This window comes from Xenopus tropicalis, chromosome 5, assembly GCF_000004195.4.
Source record: "Xenopus tropicalis strain Nigerian chromosome 5, UCB_Xtro_10.0, whole genome shotgun sequence".
NCBI lineage: Eukaryota > Metazoa > Chordata > Amphibia > Anura > Pipidae > Xenopus > Xenopus tropicalis.
In genome coordinates this window covers 152,123,947-152,143,108 of record NC_030681.2, presented here as the reverse complement: position 1 = coordinate 152,143,108, position 19,162 = coordinate 152,123,947, and the positions used below count along the sequence as shown (strand labels likewise).

At 43.4% G+C, this 19,162-nt stretch overlaps 1 protein-coding gene across 1 annotated transcript in view; it reads left to right on the top strand.

Annotated features, from left to right (window-relative positions):
- fzd3 (frizzled class receptor 3) overlaps positions 1–19,162 on the top strand; it is a gene marked incomplete in the record, with an annotated part of 52,126 nt that overhangs the window by 20,903 nt on the left and 12,061 nt on the right. Inside the window, 2 exon segments of the mRNA NM_001129910.1 lie at positions 7,893–8,089; positions 10,369–11,386. Of these exon segments, the coding sequence (NP_001123382.1) occupies positions 7,893–8,089; positions 10,369–11,386 (1,215 nt within the window).

The window sequence follows — 19,162 nt, the reverse complement described above, 5'->3', positions numbered from 1 at the left end:
CATTATAAGCAAATAATTCTGGTTTTTCAACATGATTTCCTTTCTCTGTAATAATAAAACAGTACCTGTACTTGATCCCAACTAAGATATAATTACCCCTTATTGGGGGCAGAACAGCCCTATTGGGTTTATTTAATGGTTAAATGATTCCCTTTTCTCTGTAATAATAAAACAGTACCTGTACTTGATCCCAACTCAGATATAATTACCCCTTATTGGGGGCAGAACAGCCCTATTGGGTTTATTTAATGGTTAAATGATTCCCTTTTCTCTGTAATAATAAAACAGTACCTGTACTTGATCCCAACTCAGATATAATTACCCCTTATTGGGGGCAGAACAGCCCTATTGGGTTTATTTAATGGTTAAATGATTCCCTTTTCTCTGTAATAATAAAACAGTACCTGTACTTGATCCCAACTAAGATATAATTACCCCTTATTGGGGCAGAACAGCCCTATTGGGTTTATTTAATGGTTAAATGATTCCCTTTTCTCTGTAATAATAAAACAGTACCTGTACTTGATCCCAACTAAGATATAATTACCCCTTATTGGGGCAGAACAGCCCTATTGGGTTTATTTCATGGTTAAATGATTCCCTTTTCTCTGTAATAATAAAACAGTACCTGTACTTGATCCCAACTAAGATATAATTACCCCTTATTGGGGGCAGAACAGCCCTATTGGGTTTATTTAATGGTTAAATGATTCCCTTTTCTCTGTAATAATAAAACAGTACCTGTACTTGATCCCAACTAAGATATAATTACCCCTTATTGGGGCAGAACAGCCCTATTGGGTTTTTAGCAGACTTAAATTATGGAGATACAAATTACAGAAAGATCCCTTATCCGGAAAACCCCAGGTCCCAAGCGTTCTGGATAATAGGTCCCATACCTGTGCAATTATTTGGAAAAGAAATTCCCTCTTCCTCCAATGAACATAGCACTATATCAGTTGTGTTTTCTGCTAAAGAAACCTCTCTGTTGTATATTGTATATAAGCAGATGGTTGGAGACAGAGAGGACAGTTACAGACAAGTAGCGCTACATGCATGAAAGGAAAGGCCCCATTGATGTTGCTTTGTGTACGCCCCGGAGTGTGTGTACTGACTCAGTACTTTGAATATTCCGTTAGATTTATTACCTTGTTCTACCACAGCCAATAAACCAAAGCTGTATTTGTGTACCTGTCGGACACCTTGTTTGCCCCCCTCCCATACACCTGCCAATGATCACAGGTATAGGCCATGGAACCGACTCAGGGCTGTGTATAGCAAAGGGCTTTGCCCAGGGCAACCATTGTGTATGTTGATATCATTACAACATGGGCAGTGACAACGCCGGAGATTGACGCCCACCTTCCCCAGACAGGGTACGGCTGCCCCGTGTGTCTACGGGTGGGAACCTACCCAAACCTGTTCCCTGGCTGGAGAAGGAACACTTTTATCTGTATCAATTAAAGAGTATTTTAAAGATCAAAGAAAGGAAGAATGACCCCCACAGTGATTGTAGATCAGACGCCGGGTCCTCTGCTTCTTCAGAAAATGCTCCAGCCTGGGGTAGTTTCCTGCAGCGGCTTGGGTACCCGTGACTTACCTGCAGGTATAGGTGCGGGTCTTATCCATATTACGTATCATATATTATTTTACCTATATTAATATATAATCTATAGCAGTGATCCCCAACCAGTGGCTCGGGGGGAACATGTTGCTCCCCAACCCCTTGGATGTTGCTCTCAGTGCCCCCAAACCAGGGAGTTATTTTTGAATTCCTGACTTGGGGGCAAGTTTTGGTTGAATATAAACAAGATTTCCTACCAAATAAAGCCCCTGTAAGCTGATAGGGTGCATAGAGGCCCCTAATAGCCAATCACAGCCCTTATTTGGCTCCTCCATGAACTTTTATGGGGCTTGTGTTGCTCCCCGCCGAGCCTTTTTACATCTGACTGTGGCTCACGAGTAAGAAAGGTTGGGGACCCCTGATCTATATTTTACCCCTTTAAACTAAAACTAAAAAAAAAAAAAAGCATGGATTCTGAACCCCTACTTTAAACATTTTTTTAAACTTTTTTTCTTCTACCCCCACCCACTTCTGCTGATGTCACTTCCAGTTTGCAGGAACAGCACTTCCTGTTTAATGGTGCGGTTGCAGATAAGGCAGTTGCAGGTTGGACCAAGTAAAAATGCAGGTCCGGATTAGGTCCAGGTCACAAAAATAGGACTCTAGCCTGGGGTGCTATTTTTCTCAGTCAGTATGGAAAATCTCAGTGATCAAGAATCTCCTTGGCCGCTTGGTCCTTTCTTAACAGGTCCGGGGCCAGAACTATCGAGTCAGCACAATTAGGCCAAGCACATGGGGGGCAAATACATTGAACTGAAACCCGAAACTTAGTGTTTTTAACCTATTCAGATATATTTGAAAGGATTATTTGCATGGCCATTTGCTGTGTAAATATTAACCTTGAACATTGAATAAATAGAGCTTTTTGTGCTCTAGCAAAAGGGGTAACTTCAGTCTTAAAGGGACAGTAACACCAGAATATCGAAAACCCAGTGTAAAAATGTGCATAGTGTTCACTTGCAGACCGTTCATGAAATATGTACAGGTATGGGACCCATTATCCAGAATGCTCGGGACCAAGGGTATTCCGGTTAAGGGGTCTTTCCGTAATTTGGATCTTCATACCTTAAGTCCACTGAAAAACCAATAAAACATTAATTAAACCCAATAGGATTATTTTGCATCCTATAAGGATTAATTACATCTTAGTTGGGATCAAGTACAGGTACTGTTTTATTATTACAGAGAAAAGGGAATCATTTAACCATTAAATAAACCCAATAGGGCTGTTCTGCCCCCAATAAGGGGTAATTATATCTTAGTTGGGATCAAGTACAGGTACTGTTTTATTATTACAGAGAAAAGGGAATCATTTAACCATGAAATAAACCCAATAGGGCTGTTCTGCCCCAATAAGGGGTAATTATATCTTAGTTGGGATCAAGTACAGGTACTGTTTTATTATTACAGAGAAAAGGGAATCATTTAACCATGAAATAAACCCAATAGGGCTGTTCTGCCCCAATAATGGGTAATTACATCTTAGTTGGGATCAAATACAGGTACTGTTTTATTATTACAGGTATGGGATCCCTTATCCGGAAACCCGATATCCAGAAAGCTCAGAATTACGGAAAGCCTGTCTCCCATAGACTCCATTATAAGCAAATAATTCAGATTTTAAAAATTGATTTCCTTTTTCTCTGTAAAAATAAAACAGTGCTTTGTATTTGATCCCAACTAAGATATAATTAATCCTTACTGGATGCAAAATAATCTTATTGAGTTTAATGTTTTATGGATTTTTTAATAGACTTAAGGTATGAAGATCCAAATTACGGAAAGACCCCTTATCCGGAATACCGTTGGTCCCGGGCATTCTGGATAACGGGTCCTATACCTGTACAGAGAAAAGGGAATCATTTAACCATTAATTAAACCCAATAGGGCTGTTCTGCCCCAATAAGGGGTAATTATATCTTAGTTGGGATCAAGTACAGGTACTGTTTTATTATTACAGAGAAAAGGGAATCATTTAACCATTAAATAAACCCAATAGGGCTGTTCTGCCCCAATAAGGGGTAATTATATCTTAGTTGGGATCAAGTACAGGTACTGTTTTATTATTACAGAGAAAAGGGAATCATTTAACCATTAAATAAACCCAATAGGGCTGTTCTGCCCCCAATAAGGGGTAATTATATCTTAGTTGGGATCAAGTACAGGTACTGTTTTATTATTACAGAGAAAAGGGAATCATTTAACCATGAAATAAACCCAATAGGGCTGTTCTGCCCCAATAAGGGGTAATTATATCTTAGTTGGGATCAAGTACAGGTACTGTTTTATTATTACAGAGAAAAGGGAATCATTTAACCATTAAATAAACCCAATAGGGCTGTTCTGCCCCAATAAGGGGTAATTATATCTTAGTTGGGATCAAGTACAGGTACTGTTTTATTATTACAGAGAAAAGGGAATCATTTAACCATTAAATAAACCCAATAGGGCTGTTCTGCCCCAATAAGGGGTAATTATATCTTAGTTGGGATCAAGTACAGGTACAGTTTTATTTTTACAGAGAAAAGGAAATCAGTTTTAAAATTCTGAATTATTTGATTAAAATGGAGTCTATGGGAGACAGGCTTTCCGTAATTCGGAGCTTTCTGGATAATGGTTTTCCGGATAAGGGGTCCGACACCTGTATTATCAAAGTAGTTTAAGGGTTTTTGAGCTGGGAAAATTGCTGCCTATAACATAGGCCTTGTCTCCCATGGAGATGAGTATAGGCTAGCCATACATACATTAAGTAGCGCTTCCCCTTTAACTAGCCATTCAGCTCATGTATTTTGCATGGGGTCTCCCCACTCCTCCATGATTTATACACGTTTTATTAACTTATTGCCATGAAATCTTTAATATCCCAGTTCTAATCATCTGCCCGGAATGTTTGTAGGGAAATGCAGAGTAAAGCTTATTTCCGTGGGATATAAAACCATCTAATTCTGTATATTCCCAAATGGAAATCCGCCGCCTTCATTTGATTTCCCATTTGAGCTTCCAGATGAGACAAAAGCAGCTGAGCCCCCCGGCGAGTTGTAAAGGGTGGAATCCTTTTGTGCCACGAATCTTTTCTGGCCCCCGACAGAAAGGGGTTACCATGGTTACCGAGCCTTTTGTGGCCGGACAAAGGCTGCCATTTGGATTCTCAGGAGCCAAATCTGCCCTTTTGACTTGGTACCCTTTTCACACCCTTTGCTAAGCTTGGCCTGCCGCAACGCTTGAAGGGGTGTCAGCAGGGGGGGGGGGTAGTTTCCATGGTTACCAAGATGGAAATGTAAGAGGAGGAGGATGCAAGTGGAGGAACAAAGGCCCCCGTTAATTTGAATTTGAACACTCCCAGCGCCGGCTCCACGTCCCCCTGTGGAACCAAAAATTTGAGAGTGGAAAATTAGCTGAGCTTGTTTTAGCAATGGCCGCTCTTTCCGCTAACGGACAAAAGTTGACAAGATTAAGGCGTCCGAAAACAAGCGCACATTTTCATACAAGTCATTTTTTTCCCCTTATTGTCCTTGAGTAAATCCCAGCTGTCAGCCCAGTTATGCTTGGCGGCTACTGATTTTGCCTTCCCCTTTATTCCTATTAGAATGGCCCAAGGCTTGTTTTATATTCTGTGCCAATATTTACCCTTTGCTTGTGTGAGAGAGCCGAAAGGGGAGTGTTTCTTTAAGAACCCGGGTATCGGGAAAGAAAAAGTCCAACCTGTGTACTTCTAGCTGTCCATTCCAATTGGGGATGCTGGGAGTTGTAGTTGATAGAGCTATAGGCTTGATATAGTCAAGGGCTCCCCATCTGTCCATCTCCGATGGCTGCCCTCGAGGTGGCACATAGTACAGGTATAGGATCTGTTATCCAGAATGCCCGGGACCTGGGGTCTTCCAGATAAGGGATCTTTCCGTAGTTTGGATTTCCATGCTTTAAGTTTTCTAAAAAATCATTTAAACATGAAATAAACCCAATAGGGCTGTTCTGCCCCCAATAAGGGGTAATTATATCTTAGTTGGGATCAAGTACAGGTACTGTTTTATTATTACAGAGAAAAGGGAATCATTTAACCATTAAATAAACCCAATAGGGCTGTTCTGCCCCAATAAGGGGTAATTATATCTTAGTTGGGATCAAGTACAGGTACTGTTTTATTATTACAGAGAAAAGGGAATCATTTAACCATTAAATAAACCCAATAGGGCTGTTCTGCCCCAATAAGGGGTAATTATATCTTAGTTGAGATCAAGTACAGGTACTGTTTTATTATTACAGAGAAAAGGGAAATAGTTTCTAAAAACTAGAATCATTTGTTTAAAATGGAGTCTATGGGAGACGGCCTTCCGTAATTTGGAACTTTCAGGATAATGGGTTTCCGGATAATGGATGCCACACCTGTAGGTGTGTTTTTTGCCGTATGCCCCTTCAGAATTCCCCTTTTGTTAGGGTGCCCCCCTACTGGAACGAGCTGTTTAACTGCTCTCTAAAGGAGCTCAATCAGTGATTTATATCTTTTATTGGATCAGGTTCTGGGCACGTTTTACATACCTATCTGCGAGCGCCTTAATACCCTTTCGCGTGAGACCCACTTGACTGAAAGCATTGCTCTTAGTATTAAACTGAAAATAAAAGTATTTTGGTTGGCAGAGCATGTATTTGCTATGGGATAAGCACAAGAACAAAGAAAGGTGCGTGTCTATTCCAAAGGCACACGTGGGGCCTCCCTTAGTCGTGCCACATTATGCACATGGTGTAGGACTGTCCAACCTGTGGGCGGGGCTTTTATTAGTGGGGTACAGCGGTGAGATGCCCAATGCCTAAGGGGGGCCCTGAGATGGAAAATCATGATTTGTGGGTCTGGAACCTACAGTGAGCGGGTGGATTATGGGTGGGGTTTTTGTTATAATTGGAGTGTTGCAAGGGACCAGTGGCGTGGGATTGTAGTCATGTGGGCCTCTTTCACGTGAGACCCACTTGACTGCACGCATTGCTCTTAGCAGTAACTGAAAATAAATATATTATGCAGGGCCACATTATTCACTTGATATAGGACTTTCCAACCCATGGGCAGGGCTTCCATTGGGGAAATACAGCAGTCAGGGGCCCGTGCCATAGGGGGCCCTGAGATGGGACCTACAGGGAGTGGGTGGGGCTTGAGTGGGGTTTTGTCATAATTGGGGAGTTGTTGGGGCAGACCAATGGCATGGCCATACATGCAAAGGGGTTGTTTTTTTTTTTTAATTGGAGCTCCATTTTATTTGTTGGCAAGGCCCACCACCCAGGAGGCCCTAGTGACTAGTGGGCTAATAGTTGGGGCCCCTTACTTACTACTATGAGACCTCGTTACTACTGATTACTCATTTGGTTGATGACGGATGCAGGTTGGGCAACACTGTAGCAACCTTGCCCCACTACTGTACCAACAGTTTTCCTCCCTAGAGTAAATATGCAGAACCCTGACCAGTCAATGTTGTATGGAACCCCTAAAAGCAGCCCGGTACCCCCATTCCCTTGCTAATAAGCTTACAATGCCTGACCCCAAGGTGTGTATCTGTACAAATATCTGGCAGAAAGCCTTGCAGGCCGTGCGTTTGGGCCCCGGCACATACAAAACTGGTTACATCATGAATATTTCAGGTCCGGCCAGAAAGCGTTTCCCACTTCCTTGTTTGTCAACACAAGTTGAATAGGGCCACATGGTGTGTAACCTTCTCACCTCTGTCAGCACCCGCATGTCAGCCGTTAATATGAGGCTCCGCATTCCTCTGTCATCTCAGAAAGCAGTTTAGTCTGCGGCCGTCATTTTCTGCCCAACCTCGTAACCGTCCCTCCAAGATGTCCCACTCAAACACAGGAGAGATCTCTAGGAAATATGATTTACAGTGCAGGCAGTTTCCCCTCTATGAATTCTCCCTTTGCTTTGTGTTTCACGTGTGACATTGCTCCAGTTCATACACCAAGAAGAATGTGTGTATAGTAAGAATAAATGGGCTCAGCCTTTGCATTGACATGATCCCCCCCCCCATAAGTTATTATTGCGATACTGTTTGATTTACATTGTTTCATTACATTAATTACTCACGCTGTACGTTTCTGAATGATCCCCTTAGGCCACTCATATCAGCACTTCAGCACTGAGTCCTATTATTTATCTTTGGGGTTGGAGTTATTATTTATTCTAACCTTTCTGAAACTGTATTTTATAGCTGGAGAGACAAATTGCTCTTTGTTGTTTATATATAAATATTGACCGGGGGTTGCTTTTTCTCATTTGTTATTGCAGCCTTTTCACCCCATGGTAAACCTGGAATGTTCCCGGGATTTCCGCCCATTCCTGTGCGCTCTTTATGCGCCGGTGTGCATGGAATACGGACGCGTGACGCTGCCCTGCCGCAAGTTATGCCAGAGAGCCTATAATGAGTGCTTCAAACTCATGGAGATGTTTGGTGTGCCGTGGCCAGAAGAGATGGAATGTAGCCGGTGAGTTGCCGTTTACCCCAACAGCCAACGTCCCCTTTGATTTTGCTCCCAGTGGCCTCAAAGTAGGTGCCCATTTCTACATTTCTGACTTGGAGGCAAGTTCTGGAAGCAAAAAGACTGTTTTACTCCAAGCAAAGCCTCCTGGAGGCCAACAGGCCAGATGGGGCTACCAAATAGCCAATCACAGTCCTTACTGGGCACCCCTAAATAACTTTTTTTCATGCTTGTGTAGCTCTCCAACACCTTTTACATCTCAGTGTATGAGTAAAAAAGGTTTGAGATCCCTGCTTTACAGTATTGTAACGTAACCAGAATGGCCAAAGAGCTATCTCTTTGGCTTTCAGACCAAGGAAACCAATCTTGCCCCTATTACCCAACCTTAAGGTGCCCATATACTACGGCAGTGATCCCCAGCCAGTGGATCAGGGGCAACATGTTGCTCACCAACCCCTTGGATGTTGCTCCCAACATTTCTGACTTGGAGGCATACACAGAGCCTCTAGTAGTCTGCCGTCTACATTAGGCTACTAACTAACCAATCTAAGTCCTTATTGGTCACCTACTAGGAAAGTGTTTGTGCTTGTGTTGCTCCCCACCTTTTTTTTTCATTGAAATGTTGCTCATGGGTAAAAAAGGTTGGGGATCTCTGTAGTAGGGGAACCAAATGGATCTCCAATGATCATCCCATGGGCCAAACAGAGCAGTTGCTATTGTGTATGCCAACAGGTCAGAACAGCAGTAAGCAAACCTGTCACACCCACATTCATGTGCCTTGTTTAAGTATTTTCATTAGTGCCTCCTTATCCCACAAATGTACAGCAGATTGTTACATGTATAATTGGTTATAAATGGAAGTGGAAAAAATGTATATCTGGAAAGGTGAAGAGCAGAAAACAATTAACTTTAATTAAGTTAAAAATGCCCCTGTTCTAACTTGTCAGTTGGTTTCTTATGTTACTTGCATCTAGACTTGCAGAGCATTACCTCATGGAGATATTTTTAAGTTCTGCAAGTATTTGTATTCACAAGTTAAATCCTTTTAGTTGTATTTGTATGTTTCTGGGGTGGGGTTGGGAGGCATTTGTAGTTACTTAGTTTGGATTTGAACTGATGCCCCAATAAGTAATAAGTGATAGTTCTGCGGCTTCTTTCAGTCCAAAAGAACGGAACAGTAAAATGCAGGTATCCATGTTTATGGCCCGTTGTGCGGTAGTTTTATCTTTGGCCCCCAACATAATTAATTCAGTAACATAGAGCAGGAATCGCCAACTTTTTTTTTTTTTTTTTACCAATGAGCCACATTCAAACGTAAAAAGATTTGGGGAGCAACACAAGCATGATATATTTCTGGGGGTGCCAAATAAGGGCTGTGATTGGCTATTTGGTAGCCCCTGTTTGGACTGTCAGCCTATAGGAGGCTCTGTTTGGCCGTACACCTGGTTTATATGCAACCAAACTTGCCCCCAGGATGGGAATTCAAAAATAAGCACTTTGTTTTCTTTGTGGGAGCAACATCCAAGGGGTTGGCAAGCCACTGGTTCGGGATCACTGGCATTTGTTTATATTGCTGCAGCCTGGAGGGGGTTTAGGACAAGGAAACCGTACGGACATAAAAGCAGAGGATTCAAATCCACAGTAAAATATATAAACCAACTTGGCCATCCAAGATGGTTCAAAGTAGACTAAAGGTGGCCATACACGTTAAGATCCGCTCGCTTGGCAGATCTTCCCCCGATATCCCTCACCTACAGATTGGGCAAATTTAGGCTAATTCGACCAGGGCCAAACAATGGTTCGGGGACTCCGTCAACAAGCCGATGCGGTCCCCGAACCAACTAAATCTTTTAACCTGCCCAATTTCAGGCCAGATATTGGTTGGGCATGCCAGTCGTTGCTGCCCCTACACAAGCCGATAAGCTGCCGAATCGGTCTAAGGGACCCATATCGGCAGCTACAATCGGCCCGTGTATGGCCACCTTAATCCGATCGTTCAGTCACCTGTGCATTGGTCACCATCTATGGCTCGATGCAGTCATGGCCAAGAGAGCCTTCCAGCCTTCCTGATAAATATCTTAACCTCCCTTAATCTTATGTTGATTTGGGCGTGATGGTTTTAGCTTCCTACATTGCCTAGGAAGATGCCGACTGTCGAGCTACAGACCCGACAGCCAATATTTGCTTGGTTTGGCCATCCTATGAGCGTTGGTGTGATTGAATGTAATTTGTGTACAGATGTTTGGATAAAGGTTTACAGTTCGTATTTTTATCCTTTCAAACAGGTTTCCAGACTGCGATGAGCCATACCCCCGAATGGTGGATATCAGCTTGTCCGGAGATGTGACCGAAGAAACCCCTTTGGCAGTTCAAAGAGACTATGGCTTCTGGTGCCCCAGGGAACTCAAAATTGACCCTGATTTAGGCTATTCCTTCCTGGGAGTACGAGACTGCTCTCCACCCTGTCCGCACATGTACTTCCGCAGGGAAGAACTCTCCTTTGCCAGATACTTCATCGGCGTTATTTCCATAGTTTGCCTCTCAGCCACCTTATTTACTTTCCTAACATTTCTTATCGATGTCACAAGATTCCGTTACCCAGAGCGGCCCATTATATTTTATGCTGTCTGTTACATGATGGTGTCCTTGATTTTCTTCATTGGGTTTTTACTGGAGGACAAAGTGGCGTGCAATGGTGCAAACCCGAGCCAGTACAAGGCTGCCACGGTAACCCAGGGGTCCCATAACAAAGCCTGTACGATGCTCTTTATGGTGCTGTATTTCTTTACCATGGCTGGCAGCGTGTGGTGGGTTATTCTCACCATTACTTGGTTCCTGGCAGCAGTTCCAAAATGGGGGAGCGAAGCCATTGAGAAGAAAGCACTACTGTTCCATGCTAGTGCGTGGGGCATTCCTGGGACCCTAACGATCATCTTGCTCGCTATGAACAAAATTGAAGGCGACAACATAAGCGGCGTATGCTTTGTTGGCCTCTATGATGTCCAAGCCCTGAGGTACTTCGTCCTTGCCCCCCTCTGCCTGGATGTTGTTGTCGGCGTTTCCCTTTTGCTCGCCGGGATTATTTCCTTGAACCGAGTCCGGATCGAAATCCCCTTGGAGAAGGAAAACCAAGACAAACTAGTGAAATTCATGATCCGCATTGGAGTATTTAGCATTCTTTATCTTGTGCCACTCCTGGTGGTGATTGGCTGCTATTTCTATGAGCAAGCCTACCGAGGGGTGTGGGAGACAACTTGGGTGCAAGAACGTTGCAAAGAATATCACATTCCGTGTCCGTATAAGGTGAGTCTTTTCTTTTTTTACCCAATAACCATTTTATCCACTCTTTATCAACAGGGATGAGTGGTTTGCCCAACCATCTGGATATGTATAGCCTATTCAGGGCTACAAGAATATCTCGTATAAGGCAGCCTTCAGTAATCTTGGGGTCCTATACATGTAAATTAGCAGGGCCCTTCACCCCCACGGCCTTAGGCTATTTGGTCCCCCTGGGTGGAGGACATGGCAATAAGTAGAATAGGGCCCCAATAAGAATAAATGGTCATACATGATAATACTTCTATTTCGCCCAACTAAACCTTATTGTTTGAAATCTCTGCCCATAGTCTACCAACCTGTATTCACTCCCTGTAAGCCACATCCTATTATGGACCCATAAATCAATCTTTTGCATCTTAGGGCCCGCCTCTGCCATGGGATCCATGGTTACAGGCTTCACCAGTTTACCCATCATTCTGTTTATATGTGTCACAAGGTCTAACTGAGTCTGAGTGGTTTGTACCTCCTACAAATCACTTGTTTCCCTCATCAAATAACCTCCTCAGCCTTCCACTAACTTTTAATGAGACAGAGATCTTGCAGCCGCGTAACAAAATACCCAACCGGCTCTTAATAGATTTGGCCGGCTCCCTGCACCGAGGAGGTAAAGCAAGTAGAAAGGAAGAATTGTTTTCCGTGCCCAGTTGCTGGATGGTATTTTGTTTAAAAGGACTTGGCAGAGAGCAGTGTAACTGAACCAGAGAGAGATTAAACACCCCCCCCCCCCCCCCCAGCAGCGTGCAGATATTCCAGGAGAAATCTACCTGAACGTGATGTCATTGAGCCGAGCCATTCCACCATTCATAACCATTGTGTGCTGCTAAGATTGTAAGGATAACTTCCCCTTTAAAAATAATGTTACTTTTTTTTTGGCAAATTATTGTCCGTCGTTTTAAGACACTTATGAATTAATTAAGAGCTCTGTAACCAGGCTATAGTATCTTACTCTCACCCTCTGCTTACCCTCTATGGAACTTCTAGTAATCCCCCGGCACACCATGGTCTCTCAAAATTATGCCACCCAGTGTTTGTTCAGCCTTCTGAAGCCAGTAAGCCATTTATTTCACTGCCTAGAACATGGACAAGTGACCTAGAGGTGTCGCTAAACTATAAAAACCCCCTCTATAGACAAAGGTTGGTCTAGATCAATATCTACAGACAGCTTGATTTAGATTGTCCATCTGGTTGGATTGATCCATCTTGGATTTCATATCTTCGCATTGCAGAGTCTTATGATTTACAGTAGGATGGCAGTAAGACTTGCTTTCCCATACTTTCCTTCGTTAGTCTTTAACTGACCAAAGCTGATATTAAACAATTAAACATCTCTTTTATTAATTAAACTGTGCTTTGTTGCCAAGTGGTGCAGGCACCTTTTTATATTCTGTAAATGTATAGCCTGATGGGAGAGATCCTTGTGTTGGAGATGTAGGAGAAGACACCCTATTGGGTTGGTGGAACTAATAGATGAGATCAATTGGTCCTGTGGAGACGGGTAGAACATAGAAACTGGAGAGATGGTTAGAGCAGAGACACAGTCGGAGGGGGCGGGTTGGGCAAAATGTCGCTTCTCATAACATATTAATGAGGCGATCATAGACTCATGGGAGCCGGGGAGCCAGGAACATCAGAGAGAGAGAGCCTTTTATTTTTATAATGTTTAAGATGTGGCCGGCGTGTCCTTGGCCATGGCCAGTGCTTCAAAGTTTCCCAATATTGAACAGTAAATCTATCCCTGAGAAACAAATGCAGTTTATTTTGACTCTTACATCGATTTATCCAAAGCATTGTAACCTTCCATCTTGATTGTTGTAGAAGAGAGAGCCCGTTGGACTGATTGGGTATTGAGCATTATAATCCTCCATCTTGATTGTTATAGAAGAGAGAGCCCGTTGGACTGATTGGGTATTGAGCATTATAACCTTCCATCTTGATTGTTGTAGAAGAGAGAGCCCGTTGGACTGATTGGGTATTGAGCATTATAATCCTCCATCTTGATTGTTATAGAAGAGAGAGCCCGTTGGACTGATTGGGTATTGAGCATTATAACCCTCCATCTTGATTGTTATAGAAGAGAGAGCCCGTTGGACTGATTGGGTATTGAGCATTATAACCCTCCATCTTGATTGTTGTAGAAGAGAGAGCCCGTTGGACTGATTGGGTATTGAGCGTTATAATCCTCCATCTTGATTGTTGTAGAAGAGAGAGCCCGTTGGACTGATTGGGTATTGAGCGTTATAACCCTCCATCTTGATTGTTGTAGAAGAGAGAGCCCGTTGGACTGATTGGGTATTGAGCATTATAACCCTCCATCTTGATTGTTATAGAAGAGAGAGCCCGTTGGACTGATTGGGTATTGAGCATTATAACCCTCCATCTTGATTGTTATAGAAGAGAGAGCCCGTTGGACTGATTGGGTATTGAGCATTATAACCCTCCATCTTGATTGTTGTAGAAGAGAGAGCCCGTTGGACTGATTGGGTATTGAGCATTATAACCCTCCATCTTGATTGTTATAGAAGAGAGAGCCCGTTGGACTGATTGGGTATTGAGCATTATAACCCTCCATCTTGATTGTTATAGAAGAGAGAGCCCGTTGGACTGATTGGGTATTGAGCATTATAACCCTCCATCTTGATTGTTGTAGAAGAGAGAGCCCGTTGGACTGATTGGGTATTAGGTGGGAAACATTGGGGCATACGATTTCCCAAATGAGAGTGACTAGGAAATTAAATGTGCCAGTGACTCCCCATTCCCGGCAGTGGGATACCGCCTCAGATAAAGTTATAACCACCATAGATGCCACACATACCCTAATCCTACGTTTATGTCAATATCTGTTACTAAATCTCTGCTACTCTTTCAACACGTTTCTCTGGCACGATTTCACAATACTGTCTGCGGATTAAGTGGGTAAATATAATGGGGATACAGTTTCTAACTAAACTTCTCTTCCAATAGAGAGTAAAGGCCAAAGCACCCTGTGAGCAGATATTGGTGCGTACGTGCGACTTCCCTCTGTGTGGGAATATTCCAGGCCAGTCACGGCCATTGGGGTTTATGGAAATCCAGGCAGCTCTTTTGGGTTTTTTTTTCTGAAGAATATTCCAAAGATGGGAGCAGATGTATAGTGAGAGAATGCCGTTAGTATCTTGTGTATTGGAAGGGATCTTATTTAATTATACTGTAATGAGAAGCATTAGACTAATGCTGAATTAAGGAGAAATATCTGGCGGTTCCGGAATGAGCTGGCGTGTAATTATGGGCTCGTCTCTGACGCGGGTAACATCATAAGCACCAAGCCAGGAGCAGTACATGGAGACATTGATCCAATTCTGTGCAGCAGCTTTACTTTTACCATAATGGCCGATAATACGGAATAGGGACAAATAGACAAAAACACATTTTGTAGACATTTTAAAGTTTCCTATGTTCTCACCAAAGGGGGCAATTCCAAGCACTGTGTCTTGGAGGCTTTCTGGGTTCTTCTGTTTTGGAAAGGCTTGTAGCCATTGGTCAGTCCGTTCCCTCCAGACATTCATTTGAGTAAAGGTGACCATACAGGGACTGATTCTAGCTGCCGATCCCTTAGACCAATTCGGCAGCTTATCGGCCCGTGTAGAGGCACAAACGACAGGCCTGCCCGACCAACGTCTGGTCTGAAATCGGGCAGGTTAAAAAATGTAGTCGGATCGGGGGTTGCATCGGCTCGTTGATGCAGTCCCTGAACCAACTGTGCCCATTACTGTTGTTTTAATTCGATCTTTTGGCCCCAGGGCCAAACTACCGAATTAGCCTAAATTTGCCGATATCACCCACCCATAGGTGGGGATATCTGGAGAAGATCCGCTCACTTGGCGACCTCGCCAAGTATTTGTAGTTGGGAAGGTTAAGAATAAGAATTATTGAATTTGCCACTGAACCCAGTAGACTGGGTGGAGCTCTGTTTGGACAAAAGGTAAAAGATGGTGGAACACCGTAGACACACTGTCATTTTTGTTGATGCTGGAATTTGATGTGAAGAGAAAGTCACCAACATACATTTGGAAAATGTTCCATCAGCCCATAGCAGCCAGTCTGCAGGTAGATTTCACTTGGCTACTTTTTGACACTCTTGTATAGGCTCTACATGGCCCTAAAACGTCTAACGGCCTAAAGCTATTCCTGTATCCCTTTTTTTGTTGGTCATCTCATCTGTTATTTCATGTGTGTCCATGTCTGGTTCCCTGGAATTTCTGGGTGGTACCTGGGGTCTTCCATAAACTCCTTCAGTGACCAATATCACACCCCCACAGTTAAGCCTGCCATAAATTTTCAGATGAATGGGTGTATAACAGACCTGAGAAGGGGAAAACATGACCTTTGGTCCTGGTCCATTAGATCTAGTTGTAAAGGTAGTGTGTAGGGATGTCAGTGATGGTTATTCATGAGAGGTGAGTGAGGGGTATATCTCTAGATCTGATTGGCTGGCTGGAAGTGTATTGTTGTGTAGAGTCTGTGAGTGATGTTTATGTATGAGAGGTGAGTGAGTGGTATGTATGTTCTTTAGATCTGGTTGGCTGATCTCTGGTGTGTGAGTCTGTGAATGATGTTAATGTATGAGAGGCGGTATGTACAGGCCCAGGTATATTTGGGCAGGCTACAAAGGCCCAGGCCTAGGGTGGCAAGCCACCCGCTGACCTTGTCTGCACTGGGGACTGGTCTGAAGGTTTTGACTGTTTGAATCTCCCACCCGTCCAGTCCCCAGTGCCGCCAACCAGTAAGGGAGGTAGTGCGACCGGGAGGGGCAATGGGACAGGCAAGTGTAGGGGGGAGTCAGTGCGCAGGGGTCTAGGGGTGCATTACTTTAAAATCCAGCCTTGGGTATGTATGTTCTTTAGATCTGATTGGCTGCTTGGAAAGGCAGTGTGTGAGTCTGTGGATGATGTTAATGGATGAGAGTTGGGTTGTTCGAGGGTGAGTGGTGTGTAATTGTGTGTGGATAAGTGATGTGTAATAGTCCGTGTATGAGTGAAAGTGGTTAGAGAAAAAGATGGCTTCTGGGTACAAATGAAGGGCCATATGTGTGTGATCATGTTGTGTGTGTGTGTGTGTGAGAGCAAAGGAGAGTCTTTCAGATGGTGGAGACAAGATGGGCAGACTGAGTGGCTGAGAGAGTCTGTGTGAGTCCCTGTGTGTGTGTGTGTGTTTGAGAGAAAATGAGAGCCTTTCAGTTGGGGAGAGGGGGCGGCAGACAGAGCAGTTATTAGGGAGTCTGTTGTCCTTAGGCCGGTGTAATTTTAATGAGTTTGGACAGCAGCCAGCCCAGGGGGTTGTGCAGAGCTGATCTGATCCTTTGATGGCAAGATAAGAATGTACATTAATCCTGTATAATAATCCATTAAATCATTCCAAGTGCCAGAGATGCACTGCTTTTGTATGGATCTCATAAACGTTTCCATTAAGGAAAAAAAATACTTCTGGTGACAATTTGGGGATTGTTACTGTAATTATAAAACAGTCCCTTGTTCTTGATCCCAACTAACATATAATTACCCCTTATTGGGGCAGAACAGCCCTATTGGGTTTATTTCATGGTTAAATGATTCCCTTTTCTCTGTAATAATAAAACAGTACCTGTACTTGATCCCAACTAAGATATAATTACCCCTTATTGGGGCAGAACAGCCCTATTGGGTTTATTTCATGGTTAAATGATTCCCTTTTCTCTGTAATAATAAAACAGTACCTGTACTTGATCCCAACTAAGATATAATTACCCCTTATTGGGGCAGAACAGCCCTATTGGGTTTATTTCATGGTTAAATGATTCCCTTTTCTCTGTAATAATAAAACAGTACCTGTACTTGATCCCAACTAACATATAATTACCCCTTATTGGGGCAGAACAGCCCTATTGGGTTTATTTCATGGTTAAATGATTCCCTTTTCTCTGTAATAATAAAACAGTACCTGTACTTGATCCCAACTAAGATATAATTACCCCTTATTGGGGGCAGAACAGCCCTATTGGGTTTATTTAATGGTTAAATGATTCCCTTTTCTCTGTAATAATAAAACAGCCCGACTTTTTCAAAAGTATTCAAACCATTTGCAAAATGAACAGATACAAGTAGCCACATTCTGTATGGACTCCGTTCTATTGTTCCATTGTTTGGACTGGTGGCAGCAGAAAGTGAAGAGGAATTTTGACTCCTCTTTAGTTCCTTTGACTGGCCCCCCAGTCCCGAGCAATCTTGGGATGGTGCTTTAGTTCCTTTGACTGGTCCCCAAGTCCCGAGCAATCTTGGGATGGTGCTTTAGTTCCTTTGACTGGTCCCCAAGTCCCGAGCAATCTTGGGATGGTGCTTTAGTTCCTTTGACTGGTCCCCAAGTCCCGAGCAATCTTGGGATGGTGCTTTAGTTCCTTTGACTGGTCCCCAAGTCCCGAGCAATCTTGGGATGGTGCTTAATATGACTGATATCAGGGCTGTGATTGGGATATTTTCAGACATTGACCTTTTATTGTTCTTGATCCTCTCCATTGATTTGTTGGCCGTGTATCATTGTCCTACTGAAACATGAGCTTTGGTACAAGCTTGTGGTTTGCTTCTGACCAAGAGTAATGAAATATTTATTAAACATTGTATGTTTAGTGAATATGCCCATTGTCTGTGCTGCGGCCGCTTCCCATAAAGCCCCATTACTGTTCTGTAACCTGAAGACCTTCTCCAACACAAAGTGACAGATGCTGCGATGATGAGATACATCTCCTTTGGGTGCGACTGGGGAGCAGCCATTTTATTAACATTATTCCCTTACATGTAGCTCCGATCTTTGGCTTCACATTGATCAGAATGAAGAGTTTATTCACATTCATAACGTATTTAGCATGATGCATATTTTGGGAAGGGGGGGGGTTACCCAAAATATAATATTTATTTCTTGACCGGAAACCTTTAGAAGCCAAGTATTGATTTCCAGCCGGACACTCCCTTCCAAGAGTTACAATGGCTTTCAGCACTGATTAATGAATCCCTTTTGTTCCCCCCCGAGGAAAACAAATTTGTCTTTAGAGAATGAGAATCATCTCAACCCCCTTCTGTGTTGTCATTTCATCTGGAGACGGGCCACGTCGCTCGGGAGAGTGATTGCCTTTCAACTAAATACTCGTCCTTCCCATTCCTACATGTGTACTTAGTACGTGAGGATTCCGTTTGCCCAAGATTTGCCCAAATCAAGCACTTTTGGCTGAACTAAATCTGATTAAAGGCCCCCATACACTGGTAGATCATGTCGCCAAGCGAGCGGATCTTCTCCCGATAGCCCCACCTACGGCTGGCCGATATTGGGAGAATCCAGGCCCTGGGGCCAAACAATCGAATTATGATGATGGGTATAGGTAAAGTCGGTTCGGGGACCACATCAATGAGCCGATGCGGTCCCCGATCCGACTAGATTTTCTAACCTGCCCGATCAATATCTGGCCGATTTCAGACCAGATAGATAGTCGGCAGGCCCGTCGTTAGTGCCCATACACGGGCCGATAAGCTGTCGAATCAGTCTAAGGGACCCATATCAGCAGCTACAATCGGCCCGTGTATGGGGACCTTTACAAACTAATGGTAAATTTTTAGTTCGGTGCTTCTTTAATACACAATCCTGTTGGCCCTGCACCAACCACCCCCCCCCCCCCCCACCAATATGGCAGCGCCCCCATCAGTGCATTTTAGTTTTTTACCGTGATGAATTCAACAATCG